This window comes from Molossus molossus, unplaced genomic scaffold (assembly GCF_014108415.1).
Source record: "Molossus molossus isolate mMolMol1 unplaced genomic scaffold, mMolMol1.p scaffold_m16_p_3, whole genome shotgun sequence".
Classification (NCBI taxonomy): Eukaryota; Metazoa; Chordata; class Mammalia; order Chiroptera; family Molossidae; genus Molossus; species Molossus molossus.
In genome coordinates, this window is record NW_023425366.1 from 124,146,430 (window position 1) to 124,158,804 (window position 12,375).

Here is a 12,375-nt window from a genome sequence, read left to right on the forward strand (position 1 = left end):
CTTTGCAGAACTGTGACTTTATTCTGCAGTTCAGCTTTCTCTACTTGATTGATCATGTGTCCCCATTGTCCTGCCATTGATCGGTTTATGGGTGAGCATGTGGCCTTATTGTTGACAATGAGGAGATAGAGGAAGTCTATTAGAGACTTCTGAGAAAGGTTCTTAGTTGTTTTAAAAAGACACAGTGAGGTTCCACCTCTGATGTTGGTATGTGAGGATTGGATTATGAGGAGAGCTAGCCCACCAGCTGAGACTGGTAGATAGCGAGCTGCAAAGGATGAGGATCCTTGATGATATTGCTGGACCACTTATTTTTACAAGTTTCAGAAATGCCATAATTTAGGATTCTGGCTATATAAATAAATAAATTTTTAAAAAATCCCTTAATTGGTGAAGCCACTTGGAGTTTTAGGTAGAGGGAACACCAATGCTTAGAGCACAAAAGGCTTAACGTGTTTTAAAGACAAAGGAATTCCAGTATGGCAGGAATGTGGTGAGCAAGGGGAGAGTGGATGAATATGTTATAGGAGAAGTAAACAGAAGCCAGATTAGATTACCCATGCATTTTATGTTACTTTTTATTTTGGATTTTAAGTATTATGGAAGACCTTAAGAGGGTTTTAAGCAGGGAAGTCATATAATCATATTTTGAATTTATGAGCCCCTCTGGCTTCTGTATTAAGAATGAATTAGGCTCTGGCCGGTTTGGTTCAGTAGTTAGAGCATCAGCCTGCGGTCCGGAGAGACCTGGGTTCAGTTCCCGCTTAGGGCATGTACCTCGGTTGCAGTTTGTCTCCGGCCCTGGTTGGGTCGTGCAGGTGGCAACCACTTGATATGTCCCTTTCGCGTGGATGTTTCTTTCTCTCTCTCTCCTTCCCACTCTATCTGAACAAAATATGGGGAAATGTCCTCGGGTGAGGATTTAAAAAAAAAAGAAGAAGAATGAATTAGAGCTCTGGCTGGTGTGGCTAAATGGTTAGAGCTTTGGCCCGCACACCAAAAGGTTGCAGGTTCGATTCCCAATCAAGGGCATGTACTGAACCCCAGCCCTGGTTGGGGCTCCTGCAGGAGGCAATCAATCGGTGTGTCTCTTATATCAATGTTTTCCTTTCTCCCTCTATCTCCTCTACCTCTCTCCCTTTGACTCTCTCTAAAAAAATCAATGGAAAAAATATCTTTGGGTGAACACTAACAACAAAGGAAGAAGGAACGAATTGGAGAAGGGCAAGAACAGAATCAGGGATATGAGTGGCTGCAGTTGTCCAGGCAAGAGACGATGTTGACTTGGATCAGACTCATGGGTGGAAATGGAGAGAAATGGACAAATGGGAACATATTTTTGAGGTAAATATATTGGTTTTGTTGGTTTTGAACTAGCAGGATGGGAGAAAGGGTAGAATCAAGCATAGCTTACAGGTTGGGAGTGTTGAACAATTTGGTGGATGGATGACTCATACAGGGACAAAAAAAATAAGGTGCAGGATTGAACACATGTGGCTTAAGGAGTCTGAGTTATGACAAAGCAAGTTGAAGATGTATGTCAAGTTGGCAGGAGGGTGTATAAACCTAAGCACTAGCAGAGAGATCAGGAGAGATTTAGATTTGGTAGTCTCAGACATTTATTTAACTATTTATTTATTTATCCTCACCCAACGGCATTTTTCCATTTTTTGTCCGGATAGAGTGGGAGGGAGAGAGAAAGAGAGAAACATTAACATGAAAGGGACACATCAAGGGGCTGCCACCCACACAACCAACTAGGGCCAGGGACAAACTGCAACCGAGGTACGTGCTGTAAGTGGGAACCAAACCCGGGTCCCTCTGGACCGCAGGCTGACTCTCTAATCACTGAGCCAAACCGGCCAGGGCTAGATTTGATAGTCTCAGACATTTAGACAGTACTTAAAATCATGGAATTGGAGAAGCATAACTAATGTGACAGTCTATGTAGACAAAACCATGATTCCGGGTACTCCAACATCTGGCAGTGGAGCAGAGAAGAGGCAGGTGAGGTAAGAGGAAAATTGTCAGAGTATGCTGTTATGGTGGCTAAGAGAGGCGAGTGTTCCAGAAGGAGTGGGCATCTGATCTGGACGCTGCTGAGCTGCTGGGTGAGACTACTGGATTAGGCAACATGGAAGTTGGATATGGGATATAAGAGAAGAGAGGGAGTCCTGAGTAACCCCTTGAGTTTCTGGCTTGAGTAAATGGATGGATAGTTTTGCCATTTGCTGAAAAGAAGACACAGAGGACCTGGACGTTAGGGAACATAATAAATGTAGTTTGGGACACGAGGAGTCTAAGGTAGCTCTAGGACATCAGATGATGTCCGGCACACAGGTAGACATACAGGCCTGAAGTTCAGAGCATTGAGTTGTCCTATGGATCTGTGAACTTCAAGTTTCAGGAGGCGATACCTCCCGTAGAACCTTGCTTGGTGTTTGCTAAGCTTCTGCAGACAAGAACCCAGACTCTTTTACTGGAATATAAAACACACTTGGACAGCAACTTTTTCAGGAGTCTTCTGCACCTCAGATTTTTGAAGGGTCAGGGACTAGCACTTCTAGAGCTCACAAGCTAGATGGTCCTTGGAGATTGACAAGACTGAGGAGGCATTCTCTCCGGGACTGCCTCGCCCTCCTCCCTGGCAATCCCTGGCTGAGCTGCAAGGTTCTTGTGAAGCATCCTGCAGAGACATCCGAGTTCTTTGCTCCACAGCATCGTCCTCTGAAGACCAACCAAATCCAGCTCCAGTACAGCAGGGAGCTGAGGGTCAAGGGAGGCGCTCATGAGGGAAAATGAACAGACCTGCACATATGATTGGCCCTATCACAGGGACTCCTCATTCCAGGCTTTTTCTGCACCCTCCCCCACATCCAGTCAGTTTCACCATTCTCTGCAGTCATATCTACGGAGCCTGACCTCCCTACTTTAGTCAGGGCCACAGTGTGCTTGGTCTTACATTTTATCCAAGCTTGTGATTAACCCTTTATAAGGCTTTTCCTCCCCCTCCAGAGTTGAGTGCACTAGTCTTTTCAACTAAAGGTGTTTCTTCAGTGCAGGCTAATAAATGTCTGATGACAGGATGGACAGGCTGCGGCGGGCAAACATGCCCACGCACACACATGCCCTTCTGCTACTCAGAAGGGTTTCCCCACCTTCCACATTACAGCCAAGTGGGGCAACTGCTCCCAGTAAGGCTCTTTCGGAAACCCTGGAGTGGAAGAGGCGACAGCAGGTGGAGAACAAAGCAGTAGAAGCCCATGAGCTGTGTGGGTGTTAGGGGGTGGGAGAACCTGAGCCAGTCCAAGATCCCAGAGACAACAGTGTGTGATGGATACTAGGAGTCAGATGATTGGGATTCCATTCACAAATGCCCTTGGGAAGTTTGTTTCTCTTCATTGAGCCTCAGTTTCCTATCTAAAGAATCATGGCCAACAAGGCCCCTTCTTGTGTGTGGTGGGAGGACCAGGACACTAAGCATCTTGTCATGGTTGTATCCCCAGCCTATCCCAATGCTATTCTAATGAAAGGTGGGGCCATAGGCCTTGATTTTCAACTGGGGGATGAGAGAAAGGGTGTTGCTATCACTAAAATTGTTTGTTCTTGCCCTGGCCAGTTTGACTCAGCGGTTATAGCGTCGGCCCATGGTCTGAGCATCTCAGGGTTGATTCCTGGTCAAGGGGACATCAGGGTTGCAGATTCAATCCCCGACCCAGGTACAAGTCATGCAGGAGGCAACCAGTCTATGTGTCTCTCACGTTGCTGATTTGCTCTCTCTCTTTCTTCTCTCTTTTTCCTCACCCCTCCCTTCAACTCTTTCTAAAATCAGTAAGACATGTCCTCTGGTGAACATTAAAAAAAATAGTTGGCCCGGACAGTGTGGCTCATTGGTTGAGTGTCATCCCACGAGCCAAGAGTTCGCTGGTTCGACTAACGGTCAGGGCACGTGCCCAAGTTGTGGGCTTGATCCCCAGTGGGGAGCATGCAGGAGGCGGCCAATTGATGTTCTCTCTCACTGATGTTTCTATCTTTCTTTCTCTCTCCCTTCCTATCTCTCTAAAATCAATAAAGAAAAAAATTTTTTTTAAAGTTTGCTCTTATTAAATGTTTCATGGGGACTCATGACAGGCTTTTTAGGAATCTCCAGTATAGTCCGTTTGGGAGTATAGTAGCCAACACTCTTATAAGCCCTTCCCCAACTTACTTATCCAGTATTGCCCCCTTACAACATGCTGAAGTCCAGCTAGATATTCCCCACTCTCCCCCTTCCTGCCTTTGCTCACACAGTTCACTTCATCTGGAATGCCCTTTCCCCTTCTCTGCATATCCAAATCCAATTCTTCCCATCCTGTAGAGCCCTGCTTCAAAGCCACCTCCCCTGAGAAGCCTTGCAAAACTTCCTCCAAAAGGACATAACTCTGTTTCTTTTATTTTTTTTTTATCCTCACCCGAGGACGTTTTTCCATTTTTTGTACAGACAGAGTAGGAGGGAGAGAGAGGAAGAGAGAGAGAGGGAAACATCGACGTGAAAGGGACACATCGAGTGGCGGCCACCCGCACGACCAACCAGGGCCGGGGACAAACTGCAACCGAGGTACATGCCCTTAGCGGGAACCGAACCCGGGTCTCTCTGGACCGCAGGCGGACGCTCTAACCGCTGAGCCAAACCGGCCAGGGCATGTTTCTATAGTACTTCATCCACTCTAGCTCTCATGACAGCACTTTTCAACTTAATTTGGGGGTGACTGGTGTCCCTATTCTAGATCTCCTCCTAGACTGGGTCTCCTGGAGAACAGAAGCAGTGTCAGGCTTTTGTTTCCTCAGGGCCTGGTACTTGGAGAGATGAAATAAATACTGATTTATAGACGCACATCTCATGGGATCAGTTCCCTGACTTCCCTGCCATAGGTGGGTATGGCTGCACCTATTTTATGGATGAGAAAACTGAGACGCAGAGGCCTGTCTGAGATCACTCAGAAAGGCATGGGCTTCAGCTCACCAGCACTCCTCGGTGCTCCCCAGCAAGTAAAGACGTCTTCCTGCCCCCACAGGGAAGTGAAGTAGGCCGCTGACCCGTGCTTGCTGTGTGCCGAGGTCACCTAGTCACTGCCCTTCTGTCCCTTCTCTTCATCTTCCTCAAGCTTCAGCTTCCATCTTCTTTTTTACCATTGGCTCCCTTTTCCTTTTCTTCTCCTTCCTTTTCCCTCATCAACTTCCTTACCTCTGTTTGTACCCTTGATTCTTTTCTAATTTCCGTCCAAGGCCCTGTCACCTCCACTACCTACTACCTCCATTGTGATGCGCAGCCCCTCCCCAAGGAAAAGTTGGATGCCTGCCTTGCTCTCAACCCCTTCATTCATACATGCATATAAGTTCTGTGGTTTATCTCTCCTCTCCCCTCCCCACCCCCCTCTTCCGGGGATTGTCAGTCTGTACCCCACTTCCACGTCTCTGGGTCTACCCCGTTCCTCAGACTGTTATGTTCATTATATTCCACAAATAAGTGAGATCATGTGATATTTGTCTTTCTCTGCTTGGCTTGTTTCACTTAGGATAATACTTTCCAGGTTCCTCCATGTCGTGAATACTGTATATTATTATATTTTGTTTGGTATAAAAGGTTGTTTTTTTATTTTATTTGTTTTTATTTTTATTTATTTATTTTTTATCCTCACCCAAGGACATTTTTGCATTTTATCTTCAGATAGAGCAGGAGGGAGAGAGGAAGAAAGAGAGAGAGAGAGAGAGAAACATGGATATGAGAGAGACACATCAACTGGCTGCCACCCACACGACCCCAACTGGGGCCAGGAACAAACTGCAACCAAGGTATGTGCCCTTAGCAGGAACCAAACCAGGGTCTCTCTGATCTGCGGGCCAATGCTCTAACCCAAACCGGGCCAAGTTTTTTTTTAAATATGTTTTGATTGATTTTAGAAAGAGAGGAAGTAAGAGAGAAGGAGAGACAGAGAAACATTGATGTGAGAGAGAAACTTCAATCTGTTGCCTCCTGTAGGTACCCAGACTGAGGATTGAAACTGCAACCTGGGTATGTGCCCTGACTAGGAATTGAACTGGCGACCTCTTGGTGCATGGGTTAATGCTCAACCACTGAGCCACACCAGCCAGGCCTTCTACTGAATTTTAAATCTTAGCTATATTTGTATATTCTAAGTGCCTTCTTATCTTCTCATGGATACTTGTTTTACTTTGCTTGCTTTTTTTTCTTCCACTCCCTGTATTGTTCCTTTCCTGAAGTTTTTTTGTTAGCTTTGACTTCTTTCTAGTTGGAGTCTTGTCTTACAAGACTGCTCTTATTTAAGAATTAGGCATTAAAAAGAACGTGGTTGAGTGCTTGCTTCGGGAGAACATATACTAAAATTGGAAGATACCGAGAAGATTAGCATGGTCCCTGCGCAAGGATGACACACAAATTCGTGAAGCGTTTCATATTTTAAAAATAAAAATAAAAAGAATGTGGTTGAGTGAAGCTTGTTTTTTTCTTTTTTAATCCTCACTTGAGGACATCTTTCCTTTTTTTTTTTGTTCAGACAGAGTGAGACGAAGAGAGAGGGAGAGAGAGAAACATTGCCATTGCCCTGGCCGGTTTGGCTCAGCGGTTAGAGTGTCGGCCTGCGGTCCTGAGAGACCCAGGTTCGGTTCCCGCTAAGGGCACATACTTCGGTTGTAGTTTGTCCCTGGCCCTGGTCGGTTGTGTGGGTGGCAGCCACTCGATGTGTTCCTTTCACATTGATGTTTCTCTCTCTCTCTCTGTTCCTCTCTCTCCCTCCCACTCTACCTGAACAAAAAATGGAAAAATGTCCTCGGGTGAGGATAAAAAAAAAAAAAGAAACATTGCCATGAAAAGGACACATCGAGTGGCTGCCCACACGACCCACCCAGGGCCAGGGACAAACTGCAATGGAGGTACATGCCCTTAGCAGGAACCGAACCCAGAGTCTCTCTGGACTGCAGGCCAACACTCCAACTGCTGAGCAAAACAGGCCAGGGTGAGTGAAGCTTTTTATTTATTTTATTATTATTATTTTTTTTATTCTCACTCGAGGACTTTTTTTTTTTTTTTTTTTTTTTGATATTTTGTTCAGATAGAGTGGGAGGGAGAGAGAGAGGAAAAAAAAAAAAACATCGATGTGAAAGGGACACATCGAGTGGCTGCCACCCACACGACCAACCAGGGCCGGGGACAAACTGCAACCGAGGTATGTGCCTTTAGTGGAAACTGAACCCGTGTCTCTCTGGTCCGCAGGCCATCGCTCTAACCGCTGAGCCAAACTGGCCAGGGCAAGTGAAGCTTTTTAATTGGGAGATTTCCCACCACAGGGATTCTGACTGGAGTCTTCTTAAATGTTTATATTTATGTCTTTTTTTGTGAATATTCACTTTCTCCAGGAGCAGCAGAATAAGCTTCCAACACAGTACTTTTAGCAGCTGAGGAAGAGGTTTGGAACCCCATTTTGCAGTGTTTTTTTTTATCCTCACCCTAGAACATTTTTGGATTCATCTTCAGATAGAGTAGGAGGGCGAGAGGGAGGAAGAGAGAGAGAGAAATATCGATGTGAGAGAGACACATCGACTGGCTGTCACCCACACAACCCCAACCAGGGCCAGAGACAAACTGCAACCGAGGTATATGCCCTGAGCAGAAACTGAACCCGGGTCTCTCTGGGCCTCAGGCCGACACTCCAACCGCTGAGCCAAACCGGATAGGGCTCATTTTCCAGTTTTGTTTTTTTGTTTTTTTTTATCCTCACCCGAGGATATTTTTCCATTTTTTTTTTTGTACAGATAGAGTGGGAGGGGGAGAGAGAGAGAAACATCGACGTGAAGGGACACATCGAGTGGCTGCCACCCGCACGACCAACCAGGGCCGGGGACAAACTGCAACCGAAGTACGTGTCCTTAGCGGGAACCGAACCCGGGTCTCTCCGGACCGCAGGCCGACGCTCTAACCGCTGAGCCAAACTGGCCATGGCTCCAGTTTTTATTCTAGCTTTTTCTCAGGCCCCTTGTCCTCCGCTGTGCCTGGTGTCCTTGCCTACACAGTATTTTTTTAATTCACATTTTCCAGAAAATCAACCTCCTTTTATCGGCAAACCTAAGGAGCTGTCTTCTGGCTGTGTGAATCGGTATTTGAGATGTATTGATCCTGTATAAACTTTCAACCTGTATGTTTTTATCCCCACTCATGTTCAGCTCCCTTAGTACTTCTGGAGCACATCTCTCCATTGTTAGGTTCTCTAACTCTGAAGGTATTTACACTTTGGCTTCTTCTGTTCCCTAAGTCAGTTATCCCTCTTCCCCCTACTTTTCATGTTCCAAGAACTGTTGGCACTTTTGCTATTTCCTGTCCCACCTTCTAGTCCTTGGGGTCTATGTGTTTTGAGTCCTTTGCTGTCAACTCAGGAGAAAGATGCAAACCTAGATCTGGGTGTGAAATCACCTAGGCCAGGATCAGGAAAACTCTCTACTTTGCCTGACTCTAAACGTATCAACTGATTCACTTGAGAAGACTGTGAAAGACTCAGAATTCCAAGGATCCAAACTTTAGCCAGAAAAATTTTCAACAGTCCTTTTTATTTATTTCACTAGAAGTCACTTTATTGATTATATCACCAGGCATTTTCAGCACAAAATTTAACAGCTTAATGACCACCAAGGCCTGGGCTCTGGGACTCACTCTGCCTCTCCCAGTCCTTAAAGGGGGTTTACAGGAAGAGACATCATTAACAGAGACCAAGTCAGATGGTTGCAGATCCTCCTTTCCCAGTCATTGGACAAGCTGCTCAATTCTTGTCCAGAGCAGGAAAGAGAGTATTTCAGAAAAATTTAAAATAGAACATGACATTGCATTTTAAGATCTTTCTTAACAATTTATATCATTTATCAACAGTGCTGATCCAAATTTATTTGCTTCTGACATTGCATATATATATATATATATATATATATATATATATATATATATAATCTTTTTTGCAATTCCCTCAAACTGGAATAGCCTCATTTTGCTCTTGAAAAGAGGAAACAGGTTTTTCTGTTCCTGGTCTAAGCCAAATTTGAACAACCCTCCCCCAAAGTTCAAAATGTTACTTCTGGCCATGGAATGTGCAGCTTATGACCAGCTGATTCAAATCACCTAGACAGGCGAACTGTGAAACTTCTATGCAGGCAGCCTTCTTTGGAAATTTGTTCTTCAAATCAACTCTTCAGAATCCACTACTGTGAACAAAGGCTCAAAGGTCCAAACAACTTGTGCTATTCCGTCTCATGAGTTAGGTTCAGAGGAGGCATTGGAATGGTCCAGGGCAAGAGCTGTAGCAGTGGCCCCACGAGGTAGGACCTCAATAACTCGAGGCTTGTCAATGATTCGGGCCGTGCGGTTTCCCTTCTCCACAATGCCAACTATCCATGCTTGGTGACCCTCTCCATACTTGGAAGATTTGATTTCAGAACAAAAGCGAGCAGCCTGTTCCCTTGGCAAGCAAATTAGTAACCCTCCAGAAGTTTCTGCTGAGGTTCCCTGAAGGAGCCCAAAGCGCCCACTGGCCTTGCTGATGGCAGCCATCTTGGCAATGATGGGCAGATTATGGATGACAAAGGACACCTCGTTTCTTTGTTGTTTTGCAAGGTTCTGAGAGTGCCCCAGAATGCCAAAGCCTGTGATATCTGTGGCTGCATGGGCATTAAATGTGTGCATTAACCCAGCAGCAGTTCTGTTTAGGGTAGCCATATTGAACATGGCTTCCTGATAGGCCAGCTCTACCTCTTCTTTGGAGACCACCATCTTTATCTTATTCCATCTTTCAGGATTATCCAGCCATTGGTGGGCATTGACGGCAACTTGGGTTCCTAAGGGTTTGGTTAACACCAGCACATCCCCAACAACTGCACTGTCAGGCATTATGAATTCATTGGGCTGACAAACCACGGTGGCAACCCCACCCACGATAATCCAAGGGTTTACCACAGTTTGTCCACCAGTCACTGCAGTCCCTCCTTCCTCAGCAGCATCCCGAAAGCCTTTGACTATGAGCGGGGTTATCTTTTCCCGTTCCTCCTCAGTCATACTCTGGCTGACGCTGAGTAACATTAACATGTTGTCACATTCAGTAATGCCCATGGCATACAGGTCACTCAGCACGTTGGCACAAGCTATGCGCCCCATCATGTAGGGATCTTCCACCAAGGGGTAAAAGAAGTCCGTGGTCTGCACCAGTGACAGGCCTCCGTGCCTCAGCGGTATGACGCACGAGTCCATCCCAATGCCCAGGGCTGGGAAAGTTGGGCTGGATTCCGCCGTGACCGGCAGGCCGGCTTCCTGGGCCGCCTCTTCGTGGCCTCCGACCAGGCCCCGGCCCAGCGGCGGCCGCTCGTCCGGCCGCGTCAGTCCCGCCAGGAGTTTGAGCAGCGTCTCCTGCGGGACCTTGCAGCCTCAGCCCTTCATGCCGGAGAAGCCCGTCAGCCGCCAGCTCGGGCTGAGGCCCAACGCCTGGGGCTCAAAGGGCCGGTAGCTCGAGAAGCCGCGACCCAGAGACAAGACCGCCAGACCCGCGGAACCTGCCGCCGCCGCCGCCGCCGCTGCCGCCATCGCCTCCCCGCCGGCACCCGTCACCGCCGTTTCTGCCATCTAGCCTGCCGGGCCGGGAGGGAGAAGAGGAGAGGTCCCCTTTATTTCCTGCTCCAGGTAATGTCGAGTAACAGACGTTACCGCGGAGACGGTGGCCCACACGACTCGCGCCGCGGAACTTAAGGCACGCCGCGCGGTCCTGGCCTTCCTGGGGGAGGAACCGAGGCCGCCCACGTTTATTCCCTTGGTGATTGACAGCCCTTTCATCCAATAACGACTTTATCACGGAGAGGCGGGCTTCCTTTGCTGGAATAGACGGACGTATCACAAATCGACCACCAACTTGCGAAATTTGGTCCGGGCTACACAACAGGGCAAGTGCTGTGGGTCGTAATGTAAATGTCCTGTTGTAATGTAAATGTCCTGTTGTAATGTAAATGTCCTCTTGCGGGTGGCTGGCGGAACTCTGCGCCCCCGAAGGCAGTTCACCAAGTACAGCATCTTGAAAGATCGATAGCTTGCCAAAGTGCCAGCTGGCCTGAATTGTCCAAGGGTCACTTGACAGCGCCCATGAAAAAGTAGCCAGTGGGAAAATCGGAAAGAATAATAAGAAATTAGATAAGCACCCTGCTGCGTCAAAATGATGAGATGTTAAAACGAGCTTTATAGAATTTTAGGACTCCAGACACCTGCCTGGGTTCTGGGGCTGTTTCCACCACTAACTGTGTGGGTGAGTCACTTTCCGTCTCCCAGCCTCTGCTGACTCAGCCAGACAAGAAAGTAGGTCACCCAGGTCGCTTCTATTCTGCAGTTTCTGTATCTCTTTAAGTTAACAGGTATGAGAATCCATTATGTATCCTTGAAGGGTAGTTTGCCAATATCCATTGAAATTATAAACTACATGATACCTTTGATCCAGCAGTTCTAATTCTAGGACTTTATCCTACAGACGTAGTCACCAGGGTGAATGGAAGATGATATGTTAGTTATTGTTGTGCTGTTTGTAATGTCAACATACTGGAACCAACTTAAATGCTCATCATTATGATTAAAATAAATTGAGATACATTTATATAATAAGCACCAAGCAGCTGTAAAAAAAAAAAAAAAGGCAGAGAAAGCATTGATGTGATTATATTGATAATAGTTACAGTTCTAATAGGTGCAGTTCTAAATGCTTTACATATATTAACTAATTTAATTCCCATAAAACCTTTTGAGCCCTGGCCAGTTTGGCTCAGCGGTTAGAGTGTCCGCCTGCGGTCCGGAGAGACCCGGGTTCGGTTCCGCTAGGGGCATGTACCTCGGTTGCAGTTTGTCCCCGGCCCTGGTTGGTCGTGCGGGTGGGAGCCACTCCATGTGTCCCTTTCACATCGATGTTTCCCTCTCTCTCTCCCTCCCACTCTATCTGTACAAACAAATGGAAAAATGTCCTCGGATGAGGATTAAAAACAAAACAAAACAAAAAAAAAACCTTTTGAGGTAGGATTCTTTCCATACCTTACAATAAGGAATATAAGGCACAAAGCGATTAAATAACCTATCCAAGGTTATGGGCAGTTTCGAATGGAGCAATAGATGTGTCCAGTCTGCTCCAGAGACCAACTGGTTATATTACCTATGATGTTTGTTAAGAGAAATAATCAAGTGTCAGAACAGTATGTATAGAATGCTAACATTTGTTGTAAGAGAGGGAACTATATACAATAGCATATTTCTGGGAGGGTAATCACCAGAATTTGGTAATATTGATTGCCTCTGGGAAAGAAATGAGGTGATTAAGG

At 46.4% G+C, this 12,375-nt stretch overlaps 1 protein-coding gene and 1 non-coding gene across 2 annotated transcripts; one reads left to right on the forward strand and one right to left on the reverse strand.

The window, feature by feature from the left end:
* Positions 1–6,354: 6,354 nt before the first annotated feature.
* LOC118642957 lies at positions 6,355–6,460 on the forward strand. The gene has a single exon (XR_004961866.1). It is a non-coding gene; the product is annotated as a U6 spliceosomal RNA (small nuclear RNA).
* A 2,543-nt stretch (positions 6,461–9,003) lies between these two features.
* On the reverse strand, positions 9,004–10,795 carry LOC118642298 (selenide, water dikinase 2-like). Its single transcript, XM_036279990.1, has one exon. The coding sequence runs from the start codon at positions 10,649–10,651 to the stop codon at positions 9,290–9,292; it is 1,362 nt and encodes a 453-aa protein (XP_036135883.1). The 5' UTR covers positions 10,652–10,795; the 3' UTR covers positions 9,004–9,289.
* Between the last annotated feature and the right edge of the window lie 1,580 nt (positions 10,796–12,375).